At 43.7% G+C, this 22,351-nt stretch overlaps 2 protein-coding genes across 2 annotated transcripts in view; one reads left to right on the top strand and one right to left on the bottom strand.

Moving 5' to 3' along the window:
* LOC128793630 (uncharacterized) overlaps window positions 1-21,023 on the bottom strand; it is a 35,014-nt gene extending 13,991 nt beyond the window's left edge. Inside the window, exon 1 of the mRNA XM_053952982.1 lies at window positions 20,853-21,023. Coding sequence (XP_053808957.1) covers window positions 20,853-21,011 — 159 coding nt within the window. The 5' untranslated portion in view covers window positions 21,012-21,023. The remainder of the gene's footprint in view (window positions 1-20,852) is intronic.
* Window positions 3,194-6,862, top strand: POP4 (POP4 homolog, ribonuclease P/MRP subunit). The gene is given in 7 exon segments (XM_053952981.1): window positions 3,194-3,248; window positions 3,701-3,753; window positions 4,163-4,386; window positions 5,027-5,104; window positions 5,328-5,389; window positions 5,713-5,814; window positions 6,240-6,862. Coding segments are annotated over 7 exon segments (711 nt in total). The 3' UTR covers window positions 6,377-6,862.
* Window positions 21,024-22,351: the final 1,328 nt, after the last annotated feature.

The raw sequence follows: 22,351 nt of genomic DNA, 5'->3' as shown, positions 1-22,351 counted from the left end.
TGAGTTAAGGGCGAGCTGATAAAGCAGAAAAAATAATGGAAAAATATATGGAAAAGACACATTTGAGGGATACGTGGTACTCCAAAAGATACAGCTCATCAGTCAAACACAGCAATCTAAAATCAGTCAACCAAGGCCCTAATGCAAGAGTTTGGGCTTACACACATAAATATTGCAAACCTTCCTCTGGCATACCTACACTGACATGAGATGAAGGTTCAGGCTACCCATGTCAATCACTCCATGCTCCCACCGGGCTGGATGGCAGATTTCACCCTGCCCACCGACCCCCCCACCACCCCCAGACATGACCCTTTCCTCGACGGGTTTTTCCAGGGAACACTGAGAACTGACTCCCTGGGAAGGTCCTGGCTGCACAGGCAGTGCTGGGAGGGAACAGCTGCGTTGGGTATGGTCAGGCACTGGCCCTAAAACTGCTGGCACTGAGCTCCCCCAGGCCCAAAGGAGATGTCAGGAACAGGATGCCAAGGCTGGGTGAAGGCAGGAGCTGTGGGATGGTGGCAGGGCTGACATGGACTGGATGGATGCTGCTTCAGCACAGTCATGGGAAGGGGGTGGGAATTGTATTATCTGGATAGAGGAAATCAGATCAGAAGGCTTTAAATGGAAATTATTTTCACCAGTACAGATGTCTCTAGGGACCAAATTCAGCTGCTAATACAATTTGGCCAAGAGGAATAAACTATATTGATCTTGAGAGCTCAAATGCTTGCTGAGACAGTCCTTCTAGAGAATTACAGTATTTATTTCCTGCATCACTGTCAGCAAAAGTGTAACAGTGATTACAGCCCAGTGACTTTTTGCACACACCATTTAACTTCATGCTCATCTCTCGCTTCAGTTCATAATTACTCTTTTTTTTTTAAATCCCTGATCTGCTACTCTTGTGTCACACAAACATCTTTAATTATACTGTCTTTGGTCACTTCACATCTCAAGTTTTAGCTTTCTGTGACTGTCACAATAAAGCTCATTGTGTAACTGCTCCAGAGCTGCCCAGCTCTCCCAGGACACTGCTGTTCCCCAGCCTGGCCTGCACGTGGGTCCTTGCCCATCCCTGCAGGTCAGCAGCCCTAAGAGGTACAGCAATATCCTCCCCTAGGGCACACTGCTAGATTGTGTCCATGAAGGGGGTTTGCATAGGTGTGAGTGGGGTGCTATTATTTTTGGAGAGCAATAAATAAAGCCATATAGATTTAATTGGGTAAGAAACACCAATGTTGGCACCTATAACATGGTATTAATGATACGTATCACGGAACATTATCACTACAAACCTATTCCAAGGGGATTTACTTGAAGTCAGAAGCTTCAAAGTTCTAAGACACTAAGACAGGGTTCTGCACATCTCGAAATATGCATTACAGTTATTTGCTGGCATATTTCCATATCACTTTACATTCACATCTTACCTGTCTTTCCTCATTTCTCTGAGCCTTCTTTTTCTTACCTGCAAGCTGCTTTTGCCTATTCTGTGGATTCTCAGTTTCTTCACCTATTCTTTTTCATGTTTATTTGATGTGAGTCTCGACTCCTGACGCAGAGCCTTCTTGCCAGGACACACACTAACGCGCTGAGCTCGCTCCCTCAGACATTATAGCTGAAGATAAATTGGGAAATGAAGATGTAGAGCTGTTGGAAGAGACTGGTTTCCCCAGGCACCAGTTTAGCCTGGATCATTGGATTTACAACACCAGCACCGACAACACTGATTTGACTATTAATCCCTGAAGTGCCCTAAGAATTGCAGCATAAATCCAGTGAAGGAGCACTCATATGGCCCTAAAGACCCATAGCGCTTATCCTGGTACTCCATTCATGAAAATTGATCTTCTCGTAGTAGCAATGACAACTCAAGGAGTCCCTGCTATGTAAAACCAAGAGATCCACTTGCTGTGGTAACGTACTTAACTGCCAGGAGGTCTGTGATACAAACCAGCTGCTGCTCATGCTTAATACTCTGCAGACACCAGCCCTTTCTCCTTTACACACAACCAGAGAGATCTACTATTTCATCCCTGTTAGGGATCACTTTAGTACCTTTGTGCCCTACAGCAGCACTCCAGAAAATCATCATGTTTCCTATACCCTGTCCCTGTAACTCCCTCCCCAAACATACTTTACCAAGCAGTGCTTAATTATCTGCTAAGCAAACATCTCCATGTGACAAGAATATAAACATTTTCTGTATTTGGAGAAAAGTCATGCCTGAGCAGAGAACTGCAGGAGTTGGGATTGGGCTGGCAGGAAAATGAATTGGCCACGCTGGTTTCAAGACACTTCTGTTTTGTAAGTGAGCAGGACTTTGTCCTGTCCCAGAAGGAAAGAGGCCCTGATGTGTCAGAGCACGTAAATCTCACAGCAAATGGTGTTTTCCTATGTCTTGGCCTTGATTGCTAGAAACAGGAGATTGATTTTAACTTGATTTTAACCCAGGATCTCATGTTGCTAGGTGTGCAGTTGCAGGACAGCTCTGACACACTGTTAAGCCCTGAGAGCAGAGGCAGGCACTCCCCAGGGCTGTGGCTGGAGAGGCGGCGTAGGACAGGATGGGATTAGGAAAGAACTTCTCTCCTACCAGGAGAAGTGGGAATGGAGGAACTTCAGTAGGGGCAGAGAGGACCTGTGCCTGCCATGGCCCTGAGCCTGGGCAGTGGCTGGCTCCAGCACCACACTGGTAAATCTCGGGAGGGGGGAAATCTCCAGAACAAATGAGGCAACAGAAGTGGGAGGTGAGGAGACTGCAGGATGGAAAAGTGGAAATGTGTATCCCAGCATCTGTGGTGGAGCGACTGCAGGATGAGGGAGAAGTGAGGACGGACACGGCCAGGCTGCCCATGACGAGTGGCAGACCCTGCTGCTCCTGTGGGAAGGACACTGACACGTCAGTACTCCCACAGCACTCGACGCGTGTCCGTGACCATACCCACATCGTGGATGACCACAGAAAATCAGATGGCCGGTGTTACAGAAGGTATGACTGCCAGGGCTTTAAAAAAAAAAACTCCCCATTATAGTAAACGAAATATCTGTTGTTCAGTGCCTCCCAGTTCAGAGAATTTATTAGCCCAAGAGCAGTAAATAGCAATAAATGGCCAATTACTACAGCAGCTGCCCTCACGGCGGGCGGCAGCGCCGCCTTGTGGCCAGGTCGGGGAGCGCCGCTGTGCGCATGCGCGCCTGACTCGTCATCGGCCTGCGCCGGCTGTGCTGCGACGGCATGGAGGGTGAGCGGACAGGGGAGACAGGGACGGGGGAGAGGGAAAGGGAGGGATGGAGGTGAGCGATGAGGGGAAGGCGGTGGAGGGCGAGGGATGGAGGTGAGCGATGAGGGGAGGGCGGTGGAGGGCGAGGGATGGAGGTGAGCGATGAGGGAAGGCGGTGGAGGGCGAGGGATGGAGGTGAGCGATGAGGGGAGGGCGGTGGAGGGCGAGGGATGGAGGGTGAGGGATGGAGTGTGAAGGACGAGGGGAGAGCGGTGGAGGGTGAGGGATGGAGAGTGAAGGGATGAGGGGAAAGCGAGGGAGGGTGAGGGGATGGAGGGCGGGCGGTGCAAGGTGAGGGATGGAGGGCGGGCGCCGGTGGGCGATGGAGGATGAGCGATGCGGGGAGGGCGATGCGGGGCCAGGGATGGCGGTGAGCGCCCGCCCCGGCCGACCCCCGCTGCCGTGCCTTGCAGGGCAGCTGTACCGCCGGCTGCCGCCCGAGGAGACCGGGGAGCTGCGCCTGCAGGTACCGAGCAGAGCGGGCCCCGGAGCGCCGTGCCGGCGTTACCTGGCGATTCCCACTCCTACGCGGCCCTTTAAACCCCGTCAGGCACCGGCGGGCCGGGGGTGGGTTCGGTCCCCGGTTCCCCCTGTATATCCCGCTTGGAACTCGCTGTTTCCAACGAAACGCAAAGCAAGGGCTTTTCCTGCAGAAGGTGAGTCCGACAGCGGGCTGGACGCGAGGGCCGGGGTGTTCCCGTGCTCGGCACTGCCCGCAGGGCCTTCGGCGTGGGAACATCTCCCTCCTCTGGCACTGGCGGGAAGATCTCCCATTCCCACGGAGATTTTGCCGACTTGATGAAACCGCAGGTCAGCAGCAAGTTCTAACTTAATTAACACGTACTATTTTAAAGCATGCTTTCACGTGTCTTTAGCCCCAGAGCTCAGAAAAAGCCAAGACAATTGTACATGCCTTCCTGAAGCGCAGCATGCCCAAAATGAAAGATGAAGCTATCCAGGATATGCTGACTCGGAAAGCTGTCGTTCTGGAGCATTATCACAAAAAAAAGACCAAGCAAAAGAGGAAGAAGACAAAAGGTTTTACTGCCAAGCAGAGGCGAGAGCTGCGTCTGTTTGAAATTGAACCTGAGCAGCAAAGGTAGGGCTTTAAATGTCTTCTTTGTGTAGTAAATGGAACTACATCAAAAGTGTGTAAAAGCAGCAGCACGTGCATGTGGATAGGAACCCTCCAGTGTGTAAAGTCAGTCTAAAACACTACTGGTGGCATTTCAGCATGAGAAAAGAATTCTCTTTTCTAAATAGGTGAAAGATTCATTTCTGTTGAGCTCATTTTGTGTACCTAAATATGACAAGAAATCAAACCCAGACACAATCCCTTCTGGTTTCAGTTTGTAAAGCTGGACTGTCTGTGATCAGAGAGTCAAAATTCTGCGTAAGGTTCTTTGAATATATCATGCTGAATGAAGCCCCTACTTTGCTAACAGAGTAAGCAGGGAGATAAAAAGAGTAGGGAAAAAAGGAGAAATCTCTTCAGTCTTAGCCTGATGCTCTAAAACACTGTTTTAGGTTGGTAGAAAAGAGCATGCTTTGTGCTTCTTTTATAAAGTAAACCAGCTGTTTGGAGTGGGTCACATTGCGGGGTAACTTAAGCTTGTTTAACTTAAAAATGTCAGACTTAACTCTGTGGAAATACAGACTACTTCAGCAATCAACCAATGGACTTTTTTACAACTAAATTTTGTATAATACTTTTCATTTATCTTTTTTTTTAACTGCAGATATGCAATTTTCCTACCACTCCACGAGCTTTGGAAACAGTACATCAGAGACCTGTGCCATGGACTCAAACCTGATGCGTACGTTCAAATATTTTAAATTTAGTCTGGGTTTTATACACTAGATAATTCCAGTTTTATTGATTTACTGCTTGAAACACTGTGGCTAACTGATAAGCATATTGGTACTATTTCACAGAATCACAGAATCATCATGATTATAATAGTCATGGTCACATTTTGTAAATCTGACAGTTCATTTGATTTTTTTTCTCTCTTCTCTGATCCCGTTCTCTTCTTCAAGGCAACCCCATATGATTCAGAGCAAGCTGCTCAAAGCTGATCTCCATGGAGCCATTGTTACAGGTATTTTGTTTGTTTGCTTGTCAGGAGATGATTCTGTAGTTCAGGTGCTTATTTTAAAATTCCTTTCAGCATCATTAACTCTAAAATCACATAGTTGAGATCGTATTTATCTTCTTAAAAATGCTAATTACTTTACAACTGCTCTTGAAAATCATAATGTTGGTGCAAAGGTTAACTGCACATTTTACCAGTGATTACTGTAGCTACATTATTTCAGAATATTTAAATGTTTATGTTTGAAAATGTCTAAAATCATGACACAACAGGAGAAGAGCAAATGAAGTGCATCTAAAATTTTCTAATACATACTTTTGTTGTTTCAGTTACAAAATCAAAGTGCCCGTCTTATGTTGGGATAACAGGAATCATTCTACAGGAATTTAAACACATCTTCAAAATTATCACTAAAGAGGACAAATTAAAAGGTATACAAGGCATTCTTTTTCATTTTTTTCATAACATGAATCATAAAAAAAATCTTGAGCACACTCTTCATTTTGTGCCTCGGAGTACATTGGTTTATATCAGTGCTTTTGGCTCTGTGCATAGAGTGGCAGAAGTGACCCCCCAACAGCCCAATATCTTACCAAAAACACATCTCATTAGAAATGAGCAGCTTTAGAAAGTGTAACACTGAACTGTATGCTCCTGCACGAGGACTAACTTTGGTTATTCCAGTTAAATGTGGAGGCTTGGGTTATTTTTCTTCCCTTGATAAAGTGTAAAAACCTTGAAATGTGTCAAGGCTCAAATCTCCAGGTGAATAACATCCCCTGGTATGTCAGGATATTTCCATAACAGGGACTTAAATTAGCACACTTTGTTCAGTTGGTGTCCTTCTGCATTTCAGTTGTTCCCAAACTTAACAACGTGTTTAGCTTGGAGCTTGATGGATTCATTTCCTACATCTACGGCAGCAAGTTCCTGCTCAGGGCAAGTGAGCGATCGGCCAAAAAATTCAAGTTGAAAGGAACTATTGACCTGTGATTTCATGGGAACTTAGAAGCATTCACAGAAATGTGTTCTCCTGCAGCTCAAAGAGTAGGCTTCCTGGCAGATGGAAGAAGCAACAGCCACGTGAAATATTTATAAAGCATTCCTTCTTACTGAAGAATGAGCAGTATCTGCTGTCTTTAAGCAGTCTCACCGACTGTTGAAATTGGTTGTGTCTGTTTTTTTTTATTTGAATATAATATTCTGTCTTTTATTAAAGTATTATGATTAATATTTACTACCTGACTTCTGTTTCAGTTTGTAAGTGTAAACTTGTACAGTGAAAATTATATTTTGTAACTTTGTAATAAATATTATTGTTGCCTTCTTGATAAATTGGGCTTTAGCTGCCTGTTATGTGCTTGCAGTGAGACTGCAGGTCCTGACAAATGCTCTTTATAATCATTGTTCCTGGGCCAAGATCAGTATCTTGGCCTGCTGCAGGCACATGCAAATAAATTGTTTCAGTGGCGGGTTCTACCTTGAGTATGTCCCTGGCTGGGGTTGATGTTGCTACAGGTGCCAGGTGTGTACAGTGTTCATGTATATGTATAATAATGTCATGGCTGGCTGCAGGCTGGCTGCTGCCCAGTGCCCACTAACACCCTGCTGCTGTCAGGGTGAGCCAGGTATCTGTATCAGTAAATACACATTGCCATGGCACAGTGCAGGGAACACAGCACAGCCCCTAAGAGGGAAGCACTTGAAGCTAGAAATTCATAGATGGAAGTGGCCCCCATTCAATCTTGTATTTCAATTACCCACAGAACTGCTTTATGAATATTTAACCTCTGTCTGCAGAGCTATTGTGCTTTGTCTGTCCTCAGCCCCTGTTTAATTTTTTATTGTACACTTCATTTTTGATTGCCCAGATTAGAGTCCCTCATTGACTGGGCAGGTTTGATGTGTTTGGGAGGTGGAAGTGACTCCTGAATTTAGATTGCTTAACATTTTTCTGTTATGAAAGTGCTGTGGTGGCTTTAAGTGTAATTTTCAGGAGCTTTTCATCAATTTCACTACCAAATGGAAGACCTGTACCTAGGAAATTTTTTCCCTGTCACCATTCAAGCATTTGTAGCCAACCAGGGCAATTCCTTTAAAGAGAACACAGCTGTTCCTCACACAATCACACCCCAAAGCTGAGTAAGGGGTTGGGAAGGCAGTCAGAGCTTTTACTCTGTCTTACAGGAGAGAGGCAGAGCTCATCACCACCTCCAAGCCCTGTGCTACACAAACACTTACCAGGCCCCCAGAGCTCCCACTTCTTTCCAGACCTGTTGCTGGGAGAGGTCACAGGAGAGCTGCAGCTCCCTGGCACGAGCTTTCAGACACAAAGCACCTTCACCATCCCTGAATGGAGGAACTCACAGTGTGGGCAATACTGGTGTTCAAGAACAGATCCTTTGGAATCGGGAAATAGAAGCAGTTGGTATAGAAAGAAAAATCTTTGTTGCAGTTCTATGAGGTATTGCCCTTGAAATGGAGAAAACTGTGTTCTTGCCAGGGACAGATATTTTATATGGGGAAATAGTAATTTCACACCAGTGAGACCTTTTATCTGTGAAGTAAGAACAGTATGTGTTAAAGTTGTTAGACATAAGTTATTACTCTACCTTTCACCCATTACTCCTTTCAACATTCTAAAATGAAAACTCAGTGTCCTGTAAGAGGTCAGAAGGAAAAACAAACAAAGCTGTAGAAGCCATAAATCATAACAGAAACTTTCCTTTCACGACAATGACCTAGTTTTAATTTTGCTCATAGCCTTCAGTGTAACATGTAATTAAGACATCTGTTAAATGCCTATAATATTAAATTAATAGCGGGAAGCTAATAGAACTTTATTGGCATAGTCCGGTTAATTAACATTAAGGGCCTTTCATGGAGGGCTGAAAGAGACATTAATGGGGATGCCATACAAATTGGAATTAGGCACAATCATGTCTCATTGTGCTGTGAAGGACAGAACATGTTCCACCATATGGACTCATAGATGAACACGATACAACTTCCCATAGCTACTGACACTTGCATTTTTCAAACTATTGCAGCAAGCACAAAAACAAACACTGACGTGCTTTTGATATTTACAGTGAGGAGTGCCCAGGAGATGTCCAAGAGCTCCCCAGAGTAATCCCAGGGTAGTGGCACAGAGAGGTGACGAATGCAGAATAACAGGAGCTGAACAGCCCAGGCATTCAGGATCCTTTCCTGCAGCTGGTAAATCAGCTGAGAGGCCTTTTTGCCAAGGTGCTCCAAACAGCCCCATGACTGACTCAGCTGAACCACCCCAGAGCTGGGATCACTGCCCACCCCCAGCAAATCAACCTAATCCCACCTGGCACGGGCTCTGTGTTCACTTTCCCTAGAACTCATTAAACTCCTCCGTGCTTGTCGAGGAACTTCCTTAGAAACTGGGAGAAGTGAAAATGACAGTTCACCAGCCCTCCCCTGCCCATTCATGGCCAATCCCTGTCTCTTCATTAGCTGAGAGAGTAAATCCTTAATGGATTTAATATTGGGAAATTGGAGAACTAATCACTAATAACTAATTAGCTGTCTCTAATATGCTTCATCCTTCATATGTTCAACTCTGGATTGCACACAGCAGAAACTTTTTTGTAATAATTTTTACACCTAAACTCTCACTAACCAGGGAATAACAAACAGCAGAGCAACATCTCACTACCTTACACACATTTGTGCTTCCCTATTACTGTGTATGTATATTTATAACTAATATGGACTAAAACAATTGTAAGCAATTCAGTTACTGAATTTTGAACACTTAAGCAAGAACAGGAAAACAAAAATCCTATAATTTCTGTTTGAAACCTCAAAATAATTCATTGTAGGAAATGTTTAAAATTGAAGCCAATTCACATCCAAGAAAACACATGGAAAATTCTCTTTGAGAGGGATTTCCTCTAAAAAATGGGTTAGAGAAGCAATACAGTGGAAACCCCAAAAAACTGTCTATGACTGACAAATCACTGAAATAACAACAGCAAGTAGCTGGTGTTAACTCTATGTATTCAATTCATCCAGTGTTTCAGAGAAGTGTAAGAGAGAGCACAAAATTCTGATCCAGACCATGCTTTCAGGAAACAGCAGCAGTATTTTCTCAAAACCAGAGTGGCCCTGATTTTGGGCAATCCCTCAGCCCCTCACCAGAACAGTTCCATGTGCCCATTCCCATAACAAATGCTCACCTTCGTTCCTACTGTTAGACAACCCAAAATCTGTGCAAGCCTGTCATGCTACAGCATTCACCAGCCCATGGTCCCACATACCAAATCCAATTATGCAGCAACAGTGATTCCATGGAATTTCCCAGAGGTTTGACCTGCCCTTGTCTCATGCTCCCCATCCTTAATTCTGTCACTCCTGTGGTAACTCCAATTCTAAGTCCCTACAGTGTGGGATGAAAATGAATTATTTCGGTAAGGCAGAAATTTCCCTCAGTGTACTGGTTTAATTAAATCAATGAGCACACATGAAAAATAGAGGATCTCTAAAACAGAGGGTCTGCTGCTGAGAGAAGCAGTTACATCTGACAAACGTGAACCTCCTGGCTGCAGAACAAACAGTACCTGGCACTACCTGCAGGTGGTTTTTGACACCTACCTCTGCAGGCTCTGCCTGTTGGATAGGGATTATGGAAAACTACAGAGAACTCACCATTTTATACTGAATTAAGAGCTCTCCCTGTGAAGAGAGCTCCCTGCTGCTTTCTACTATTAGTCAGATAATGTACAGTACATTATAACCATTGAGAAGAGATAAAAATGAGTTTACAATTAGCTAAAATAACCTGATAGGAAAAGGCACAGTCTAAACTTTACATTTTCTCCTACCCTGCTCCCCAGCCAATTTTTAGGCTATTCCTTTTTTTCATTCTGCTAAGAACTATTCCCATATTGCCAAACCATACTGATTTTAAACATGTTATTTTCATATACTTTCAGGCACTGCCCAGTCTTCTACAGGCATTTAAACATCTGCATACAGGCCTGTTAATAGAAACTTCTTCCTGCTTTATTAGTTAATAAATTCAGCCTTATTTCTCTCAAGTCTCAGGATAAGCTCCTGCTCTCATGGCATACGTACATTTTACTGAGGAACTAATCTTAAAAGGTACAAAAATATATCATAATGCAGTTAGAACATTATTTATAATATTCAAATCAAAGGACTCTGGCTTCACCTCAAAATTTTAAAATCAATAACCCGAATGGAATATAAATGCTTAAGGGTTTATATGATTTTTAAGGGCAAAAGACATCCAAACCAAAACCTCAAGCAGGACTGCACTCACTTTTCTGTGGGTCAGGGTTTCTCAGGTGAGCCTTGTGGCTCCAGGGCCCCAGGTTTATAACAGAATGTGTAGGGAAATGTGCTTGTTGTGTCTGTGTGTCCAGCTGCCATCGCTGGCCTCTGACTACAAGCTCCTTGGACATTCTCTCACACAGTACAGCCCCAAAATAGACTCCACTTTATAGCACCGTTACTCTGGGAGGGAGGGAAGAATAGGATTATGCACTTCTTGTAAATGTTAAAATAATTCCATAAATCTGAATAAAATTAATTTTTTTCTTGGTGAAATTGTCTACGACACTCTGCTATGCATATTCTTCCTCTACAGGATTATTTCAAAATTATGGACTCAGAAATGTTCAGCTGGATAGTTCTTGGGTGGCTGAGGTGCTCACTGAAGAATTTAAATGATGTAATAGCTATTGAACACCCCATTATATGGCTGCCTAATTAATGTGAATGATAGTTATGTCTTACTCACAGAAGATTATTTTACACGGAGGAAAATCTACTCACTGCCACAGTAGCCATTTCGATAGTTTTTATAGGAGCAGTTGCATTATGGCTTCATTGAGTAAAAGGTAAGTAGCCATCCTAAATAATGAAGATTGAAGGTTTAATAGTCCCAATAAAGAATCCTGCAGGTTTTTTATTTCAAAAATTAGAGTTTGATTGCAAGCGTATGATAATGAGAGGGAAAAGAGCACTGGCATGTGGAATCCTTTTGGCTCCTTGGGAACTTCCATTTCTTCTGTGCAGAAATGCAGAAGAATAAGGACAGCAAAACAGAAAATACGCTGTTCTTTACTTTCCCTACCAGCATGTCCAAGCTCCAAGGCCGTCCCTGTGGGAGCGTTTCTGTGGATAAGGACACGCTGGGCTGTGCTGCCCTGCTCGGAGGGCTGACACTGCTGGCACAGCTGCACACGGCTGACCACGTACACACAAATAACCTCAAACTATGTGAAGAGCCCAGCTTAGACCCATTTGAATGATGATATGCAGACATAAGCCAGCCTTGCAAACTTGTCTCAGAATTGCAGCCTATTACAGCAACTCTTTTTTGTGAGGAAATAGTCAAGGGACTTGGCATTTCTGTTACGAGACCCTATTTCCAAGGTTATATATCAGAGATTATAACAGCTATAAAAATTCAAATGAGATTTAAAACTTGGCATGAGCAGCCTCGCTTGGGATCTAATATTTTTTAAGTAAATCTTTACAGGAAAAGCTAAAAGTTTACTTGTTCCACTTGTTATTTTAGGTCTCCATTGGTACATAATTCTCAATCTACACTCTTACACTCTCCCCATTGCAGAACCCAAGTAATCTCTTTTCACAGCTTGCGTTTTCAGAATGGCAATTCAAAGATAGGACAATTGATTTGACATTTGTTTCTCCAAACAGCAAACTTTCAGGAAGGGTTTTAAAAGAACTTCTGTTCCAAGGCAGCCACTTATTTTTTTCTTCTTAAGCAATAAAGTACCACATGTGTTTTAGCAAGTAAAAAGTGGCAACAACATTAACCTGAATTATGGTAACAATGACTACAAAACAAGCTGGCTAGGGATTTGCAGATACAATCTCCAGATGTCTGCAAAATATCTGATTTATCAAAGACACTCCGGGTAGGATTTGTACTTCCTAATAAAAGAAGTCTGTAGTATTTATTTAGTGGTAGTGTCAGTGAAAGGTGCTACCCTTGTGACATCTTTCAGAAAGGTGAGCAGATCGCTTTGAATAATACACAGGATATTGAGAGAGACACAGACTCTAGAAATTAGAACTTGGTTTCACCAAAGAATGAACTGAAACAGAATGAAACTGAAGGTGAAATATAGGGAGAGGGGAAAAAAATTGTAGGAACTGGAGGTAGCCTCAAGAGAAAACCTCAGGTAGGGCCAAAGGGAAGTCAAATGTACCCCAGCCTCAGGGTTAGAAACACTAAATACCAGCCATGGAGGTTGCAATTGTACTTTATCAGCACGGCCTGTGGCCATTTAAAATGCTTCCCTCTGTGCGGGGCCTTAAAAGCACCACAGTGAAGAGCAAAGGCTGGTTTCACCTCTAGTTTTGATCCACTTGCTGCTGAGGCTGTGATGGGAAGCCTTAGCTAGTTCTTACTTTAGGAATGATTTTTGTGCTATGATTCCCTGCCACTCTTTCCAAGCAGGTCTCCACACAACCCTCCCCATGGATAAATGCTGCCTGCAAGGAACTCATCACTCATGGTAGTGATCTTAGAGAGGCACAAGCACAGGGGCCATTACATCTATATTCCCTCATCTTCACTGCCACATGAAGTAGTTTGGACTGAAAACTAGTGCTTAATACAAAGAATTTGGGGTCCTTTTATGCTAGGCTCACTATCCAGGAAAAAAAAAAAAAGAATGTACTTACATATGTACACAGAATAAGCCAAGTAAAACACATGGTCCATAGTTTAAATTTTGCATTTACAGAGCAGTGCCTCCTGTTTGCAATGACTTGCAAACAATAGCTTTAGGACAGCAGCTCAACAAGATAATTACCTTTTGTTCTGATTTCTTGTGTTGGGTGCTGTTCTAAAGCAGTAAAGTTGGGGCAATTCTTTAGGATTATTTAGAAAACCCAAGGTTTACCCAGCAAATGATAACACCTCCTGGTTTTGAACAATGTCTTACTCCTGATTAAACCAAAATGAGTTACTAAGGTGAACAGATTGAGTGATCAAGCTCAATTAAGCATGCGCAATATGCGCTGCAACAACACTCACTGTTTGGTGAAGTAATAAAACAGCTTTATTTTCTTTTGACTTCTGGCAGTCTGCCTCCAAGAGCCATTCATTCCTGCTTCTACCCAGCTAGCATTTCCATGAGGATGCATCAGGAATTTGAGCTGCTTTGCCAAAGATGTTGTTGCAGAGGGAAACAAAGAAATGCATCCTACAGCCAAGAGCAGGAGAGCAGCACCTGCACAGGCACAAGGCTCCCCTGGGAGAGCCCACGCTGGGCAAACACTGGTTTCACATAGGAGAGCAGGGTTGTGCTTTAGAAGACAGTCCACCTGGGGGCTAAACATCTAAGAGAATGTTTCAAAAGGCAGTTTTCGCCCAGCAGAATGGTTTGTAGCTTCGGGAAATCTACTCGTAGCTTGGCTCTGGGGCACAGGTATTTTAGTTTATTGTTATTATTGTTGCTTCTGGGTTTGTCGTTGCTTTCGTAGCAGCTAACATAAAATGATACAGAAATCTCACCTCTGTCTATATCCAGAGCAACACACTTTGCTTTGGTACCAGAAGATGGAGCCACATGCTCACAGTTTTAAAGTGGCTTTGTTTTTTTTTTATTTTTTTTTCTTCTTGTGCTAGAAAACCCACCCAGGAAGCAGACAGTGCCTAGAAACTGCTTCCTTACCTTACATGAACTCGCTGTTTTAGTGTGTCTGTGTGTACAGCGAATCTGGTGCCTGCCTTACCCTGTGTCAGCTGCCTTGCTCAGATGTTTCCATAACAACTCCATTTTCCTTGCTGCAAATATATGTTCTGAATTGCCTACCATGTCAAAATGAAATTGCGAAACAGAACCAAACTAAGCCAGGCATTTCCAACGGCTAAAATATCACATTCTTCATTTCCTCAGTGCAAGGATATACTCTTAAAGGGAGTCATAAATAACCCAGAACCATCAACGTAAGACTCCTGACTCCTCATCTCAAAAGGCCAAATAAAGGCAGATACCATTTTTATTCTGTGTCCTAAAGCTTAGCTATATGTGCTCAGATGGTGGAACAGGCCAGGTCTGTGCTCTGCTAACTCCTCAGCTCTGCTGCAGTCAGAGTAAGGCAGGTATTTCACATGACCAAGGTGTGCCTTTGCCCACCCCAGCAGGCCAATAAACCCCTGGACCTACTTGCAAAAAACCCAACCCCCCCTCAAAAGATCCAAAACCAAACCAAACCAAACCCACACATACACCAAAAAAAAACAAACAAACAAACAAACAAAAAAAAAAAAAAAACTAAAAACCAGCCATGGTAGGGCTTCTCTCACTGTCTGTTTGGGTTTTTTTGCAGTAGGTTTTGAAGCAGAACCACCCCTGCCCAGCACCCAGGCTGCAGCAGTGGCAGTGGCTGCAGGCAGGGCAGCCTTGGAGCTGACAGGGGGACAGGGCTGGGCAAGTGAGAGCCACTCTGCCAGAGCCTGCCTTAGCCAGGGGCTGTGCTGGTCCCACTGCTGCCAGCCATCTCCACCAGGCACATTAAGATGAAAGGGCCTTTGTAAAATGACACACCTCTGATGAGAAAAGAAACCCTTCTCTAAAGGTATTAAAGTCCATTAGGGCTTTCCTTTGTTGGCTGCTTGCTCTGGGTCAGCTGTGTGAGCAGCCAGTCCTAGAGAGTCAGATCAAAGCAAGATAATGGCATTCCTAATAATGCCAGCAGAGATCTTTCAGGTAAAAATGTTTATTGTTCAAGAACACAGTCAGATCCTTTCATGTCCTTTTCTGACCTGGCAATGTCCCTGGTTAGTACAGAACTGTTTTAAATACACAGGTTTAATTATTCTGTTAGCTTCTCTTTCAGACTGTTCTCAGGCAGCAGAAGCAGGCAACAGTTTACTCTCATCCATTTTCCCACTACAATGCTGCAACCTGTTCATAACAAATCCTCCACCGTAACATTTAACACCTCTCTAATGGCACATTAAAAATGAAGTCAGCAAAGCATTCTATCAAAGTGTTCACAAAAAACAACCCTCAACATTACTTTTTACAAAATCTACGTACAGGAAAAAGCACACTGCCTCTATAACCCCAAATGCTGCAACCTATCAGCAGTAGATACTCGCACATTGCTTCCTTGGGGAGCCACCACGTGATAGGGAAAACCAGAAGGATGTGCACAACACTGAGTGGGGCCCACAGTGGGAGAGACTGACAAGTGTCATCCTCTATCCTCAGCTTGTAGATACCACGAGAAGGCTCCAGCACTTGGAACAACCAGAGTAATAGCTACTATTAATTCTCAGCTTTTATTTAAAAAATTGTACCTGCAAGATTCTCCATTCAATTAAAGGCAACCCAAGAAACAAATCTGAGGAAAATGTCATATCAACCCTTTTTCCCCCCATTTATTTCAGTGCTGTGGCTAAAAGCCCAATTACAGCTTTGGCTGCCAGGACTTCTGAGCAGTGGCTCCATCACTCCCTGTATGATTTTCAGTAAACATTTAAAAACTTGGATTTGCTTTCTCTGCCTGTAACATGCATGCAGAAAAACCCACAACACCAGAGGTTTGTGTCCAAACAGGAGACAGAGGAGCCCTGTAACTTTATCTGAATAAATGGGGAGGCCACAGGGCATTTCCCATGGGGTCTCTCAAATTGTAGGGGGATGCAGCCCCCTCTTTATCCTAAGTTCCTGGCCACATCACCCTCTTCCTTTCCCCACTGGTTGATGTCTCTGAAGTTACAGACTCCCTGAATCCTCTACTCCCTGCCCCCGGTAATACACTCCCCCCTTTATTTTTTTCTTTTGTAACAAAACACTATTCATTACTGTATTAAGCCTTTGTTCTTTTTCTGTAAAATCAGGAATTTAACACGGCCTTGGATGAGCAACAGTCTGTGTCAATGAGTAACATTTTCTGGAACTGATGTTTTTTTCCCTCCTTCCCTATCTGTAAGTCCTTGGCCCTATCTACAAGCAGATTCTCAGCTCTGTTTGTAAGCACACATTCATCTTATTCTTTTCACATGTAAACAACACTCAGAGTCCTTGGGGCTATGCAAGCACTCTGCAGAGGTGTCAGGGAGCCCAGGAATTCCTCTACAGAAACTGAAAGGACTTTCACACTCTTCCCATGCACAGTCTGGGTTCCTAGCAGAGCAGGGTCCCCTGCACAGCTGTAGCAGCTTTCCCAGGGAAACCGCAGGAGTGGAGACCTCTCAGCCAGAGCCAGTGCAGCTGAGGGCAGCACCACCCAAAGTGGATAAACCGTGCACCTACCCGGCTTCATCCCTGCCAGACTGCAGAACCCACAAAGGCACGTGGGCACCCCCTGTTCAGTGAGCAGCGTGATCCCAAAGCAGCACTGCTCTCTGCTCAGAGCCGTGGCAATCCCGGACACAAGGACAGCATTCCTGTGAAGTGCTGCCCTGAAACGCTGCAAGCGGAGGAAATCTCCAGGAAGAAGCAGAAAAGGCCACAATGATGACTGACTCCTGCGTCTGCAAGATGGATGAGAATTGGAATTCCTTTGTAAGGGACCAAACATATCACTTAATAAAAACAAGGCATCCTACAATGAACCTCTCTTTCCCATATTTATTCCTCCCTAAACACAGCAGTGCACAGATTATAGGAAATGGTTTTACATTTAACTTCAACCCCAAGTGGTAAAGAAACTGATTGTATCTCACAATGTAAATTTGCATCTACCATCATTTAATGGATGTTTTATACATGCTATGTACTACTGTGTTTTTATGGAAAGGCAAAAAAAATTACTTGGGAATTTGTTTTTAATTAAGCAATAAGGCTCAATGGGGTACTGCTATCATGCAATAAAACCACTCCTGGGGTGTTGTGAGGCATTTGGTCCAGATGAGTGCTTCAAATCACCCCCAGATTGTGATTAGATGATTACTCCCTGGAGTTAATATTAGATGGCTCTCTCTAGAGTTATCTTATTGCTATTATAAAAAGTCTTCAACATGGGGAAACTAAGTAGCTTTTGTGCTTGAAGATGAAGTTTGCAGTTTTGACTGTTGAGTGGCTGTGTGAGCTGGGAGGGTCCCATAGATCACTTCACCTATTTAGCATGCGTGAAAGATCATCCCGGGGCATTTCTTTGACCCAAACAGTTTTACAGTTACGTGGCTTTCTTTTTTTTTTTTTTTTTTTCTAGAAGATGGAAGGATATAAACAGCAAACAACTCCAAAACAAAGCAATCCCAAGACAAGGTGCTGAGGAATTCGATTCAGAGATATGTATTACTGGCTTTATCTTTTTGCTGGGAATAATGAATCCTAATTGCTATTATGCTAATTGTATTAATGAAGGCTAATGCATGCAGCAGCGCAAGAGATTCTCCCAAGTTGGGTCGACGAGGAGGTGCATGGCCTGAGGCATTTGTGAGGGCTCCCAAGCTAATGAAATCAAACAACCCAAATGGTACAGAGCCAACCTGCAGTGCCTTCCCCTGCCTCCCCCCAGCTGCTCTTCAGGGGTGAGGTTAGAGAAGAAATATGTCATTCTGGGAACAGATAAAACAAAAGAAAAAAAAAAAGAAGCAGAAGAAAAAGAAAACCAAAACATAATTCAGCACACCAGTTAGAGAGAAATCTCAGAAAAATGTTAACTCTTCCAAAACTCTCCCAAAAAGGCAGCATGGTACCACCTGGACATAGACAATTTTTGCAGAGCTTGAGCTGAAATACAGAGCAGAATTCTCAACTCCTCTTTCAGATGTCCCCCAACAGCAACCACAAACCTCCTGTTACACAACATCCCTCTGGTTTCTCAACCAGACAACAATTTTTACACTTCACAAATTAAAGTGTGATCCTTCATACATCCTCTGTGTCACATCTCATACATCCTGCACCGCCCAGGCAGCAACACAATCTCTAAAAGCCAATAAACCTCTTCTACCCCAGAAGAAATCCCCAATTCCTCATTCAGATCAGCACCTCTGCACTTAAAGATCCAGCCTGTCAATGGATGGGGATCTCAGCCAAGCTGAGGTTTGCTCTCTTGGTTTCCAGGATGTCAGCAGAACACCTTGGGAAAAAAACACACTTCCTGGCTGTGTTCCCTTATATTTGAAGATAACAAAAGGAAACAAAGATTTCCCTTTTTGTTCCCCTTTCACAGAGCTCTCTGCACAGGCACTCAATGCATGAACCTTCCCCAGGCAATGGCAGCAGATGCCTTCCTGCACAAAAGACACTGAGGTGGGGCAAGGTCCCTTACAAAGAGAAGGTTTTTCCTTTCTGAGCAATGCACACATTCAGCCTGGGTAGCAGTTACAAAGGAAAGAGACCAAAGCATGTTCTTCACACAAATAGAAGCTATATCCATAGGCAAAGCAGGGTTCAGGAATGACACTCTTTTATTTGTCTTTGACTGATCAGTCAATCAGTCAGTTACATTTTTTTGCATTAACCAGTGATTATCACACTCTTGTTCCCCATGCTTTTCCCTATTTAAATATTTGAAATGGCTAATCTACCTCAGTTTAGACTTTGAAACACTTGCTCACCAGTTATTTGTTCGCCATGATTTATCTTGTGCAATAAAAGCACACTGAATATGAGATCACTGTTCAGACAGAATAGCAGCAGTAGGAAGAGTTCAGAAGCACGTGCCCAGAATGGTGCCTTCTGGAAGGCAGGCTGAGCTCAGAAGGTGCAGCACTCTCTCACAGCATGCTGAAAAATACATTCAGTAACTTTTCTAGACACATCTCTTTTTTTCCCACATTAATTTCATACATTTTGTTCTAATATTACATTTCTCTCTGCACTGAACACCTGCACCTTCTCACAGCCCTAACATTTTATATTCTCTTACATCAGCTTTTCCTCACCTTCACCTTTTGTATTTCAACTCCAGCCTGTTCCCACTACTGGGGAACACTACTCAGAAACAGGGGCTGCAGCATGTCAGGGCTCCTGCTTGTTCATCAGTGTGTGCTCACCCATCCTGCTCCTCAGGAGAGCTCAGACTTCTGAGCTTCCCCTGTTGCGAGTCCCTGCACTGGGCAGTTCTTGGGTGCAACCTGGAGACTCATCACAAACAACTCAGAAATTATTGATCATTATTGGTTATTCAAGACTGAGTTCCAGCTCCACAGCACTGTACTTATGGAGCAGGGCTGAGGTCTGAGCAGGGAAGGGTGCAGCAAACACCAAGACAAACTCGTGACTTTAGAATCTGCAAATGTGAGCGGTTTTGTCATGCTTGCACACAGGAGTTTTTGTATGGGTCACTGAGATTCGTGAGCTGGGACGTGGCCCTGTGCTGAGGCACACGGGGCTGTGAGTCAGGAGCTCTGGGGGATGTTCCTCAGCTTCCAGCTGATTCACTCTGAGCCAGAGCCCGCTGCTACTGAAGACAAGAGCAAATACCCACTGTTCTATGTCGGTGACCAAGCACCGTGTGACCAAATGAAACTCTCCCAGAGTGGAACTCTCCGTGAGAAGGGTACAAGCCCTCACAGTCATTAGAATTTATGCTGCACTTCAAGATCCCGAGGATAAAGTGCTGCACACAAGCAAAGCACAGCAATGCCTCTGAAAAACAAAAGCACGTTGATTGAGCATTGCTTTATTCAAAAGGCAGAGGAGCAAGCAAAGGTTGCTTTCAGGAATACTTTCACTTGGACAATCATTTTGCAGCCAGGCTCTCAGAGACACTCAAGTGGGTAATTTCCTGCACGAGGGTTGAGAGATCCCTAAGGCACAAGCAGCCTCTGAAACAGGTTTGCTGGGCAGCAGCTTCAAGGCGTGTGGACCAGTGAGAATTTGGAAACTGGCACTCTGAAGTTCCAGCCTGTACTGACAGAGCTGAGCGGGGATGTGACTTCTGCACTGTCAGACTTGCAACAACTCATTTCTAAAGCAGGCAGATGAAGTTGCTAGGGCTTCAGAGACACAAATCAATCAAGTCACACATTTCTGAAGAGGCTGATTATTGGAATCCCCAAGAGCCAGACCAGACAAACATTCACCCCCCTACACTCCCACTCAGGACAGAGGTCACTCATCCCTACAGGTAACCTGGATGATGAACACAAGTTGTCTTATTCCTTCATTAGGTCACAGTATGCCAAGTTCAATTCAATAAAATCTCCATTGCTAAAAGCTGTCTTGTCCACTGATTAAATGCCCCATGTAGTCAATTAGTTAAAACCACTGTCTATCCTACGATCACAGCGGGTTCCTAACATCCCAAACTGAATTTAAATACTGAGTTTTAGTCAAAAGAATTTTATCAAATGCCTGGGTTGTTTTTTCTTCTTTTCCAAACATGCAGTAAACATACACTGAGCTGAGAATTTAACAGATGTTTTTGTTACTATTATAATCTAATCTTTTCCTGCAGGCTGTTGTAGTAATCTTGCCACTAGAAGATAATAAAAAAACATTTTCTCCCCTGCAGAGCTTACCTTTGGCTGACTCAGCTGAGCAGCTGCAGTTTCCTTTACTTGCTTTGAAATTATTGCCTCCCAATTGGGCAAGATATTTCTGCTACTGAGAAAGAAGTGGCTTTGGAGAAAATGCCAGAGGCAATCAGATAAAGTCTCTTCACCTTGCTCTAGCTGCATTAAAAGCTGGTAATTTGGGCTGCAGTTTTTTCAAGTGGTCCCACAAATGTTTGGTTTTAGAGCCAGGAAACACAGAGCTCCTGCGCCTGCCTATCAAATAACTCTTAAGATTACTGATGAAACTCCCAGTTTGTATCTCAGTAAAGAATTCAAACAAGTGCGTAAGAGCTTCCAAAACAAACAAAAAAAAAAATACCAACAGAAAGTCAGCTCTCAGTTGCAATTGCTTAATCCTGACTGTAAACCCAAAGTCTGTCTCGGGGCTTCCCTTGCCTCGTGCAACAATTGCCTGAGCACACCTCCACTTCTGACTGAAGAGGAACAAAGAAAAAAACCTTCAAATCCCAAGTGGTTTGGCCAACCCAATGCTGTGTTTGGCTGATGTGTTATCCAGGTGAGCATACTGAGAAACAACAAGAAAAATAAATTAAAGGATTATATCTCAGTAATGGAGACTACGATTAGCATAACATGAGAGCAAATTCAGAATAATTTTAGCATACAGGAGGAAAAAAAACAGTTTCAGAGTAATAACCTGTGGCTGGTTAGATCTGAATTAGTCTGACAGCTAAGACAAACTCTGGCATATTTACTTCAGTGCTTTCTCTATTTATAGTTTACAGATATTTACAGTTAGATCTTGTTAACAAAAGCCCAGCATTTTGTAGAGAATTAATTTCTAAGCTGGGCAGATCTCCTCAAAGTTAGCAGACTGCTCCCAAGGCAGCCAGGACACAGCTGGTACTCCAGGTGAACACAAACCAGCTCCCAGGTGTGAGAACCGGTCTGCAAAGGCAGACCGTGCTCCTTCCACCGACAGACCACTCAGTCCCACAGAAAAGGGAGGAGGACTGAAAAGATATATATATATATATATATATATATATATATATATATATATATATATATATATCTCACTATATCTATAGTGATAACCTGAATCTGTTCAGCCCAGCAGCCTCCCCTCTGCGCTGAGCTTTCTCTCAGGTTTTCAGGAGTTTGTCAGTGACCTGATGGCCCCCTCTGTAACCCCCCCTTGTACACTGCTAGGCAGCCACATACTGCACTGAGCTTAGTCCGTGTCCTCATTTATCTGCTCGTCTGACACAAACACAAAGTGTAAAGAAATAAGGTCTTGTGGAAACTCCCATGATTGCCAAGCACTTTAGCTCTAAACTGCACCATGAGCTTCCCAGCCCACATTATTATTACCAAAGAAAATGAAAACCTGGGAAAAAAAATATTTATAATATTTTGACAGGTCCATCTCTTTCCATTAAAAATAGAAAAGCTATTACAGAGAGTGAGCAAGCACCTGAATTATAGATCAGCACAGGCCT

Source organism: Vidua chalybeata, chromosome 11 (assembly GCF_026979565.1).
Source record: "Vidua chalybeata isolate OUT-0048 chromosome 11, bVidCha1 merged haplotype, whole genome shotgun sequence".
Classification (NCBI taxonomy): Eukaryota; Metazoa; Chordata; class Aves; order Passeriformes; family Viduidae; genus Vidua; species Vidua chalybeata.
The sequence above is the reverse complement of the archived record's forward strand: the minus strand, read 5'-3'. Positions and strand labels throughout refer to the sequence as shown.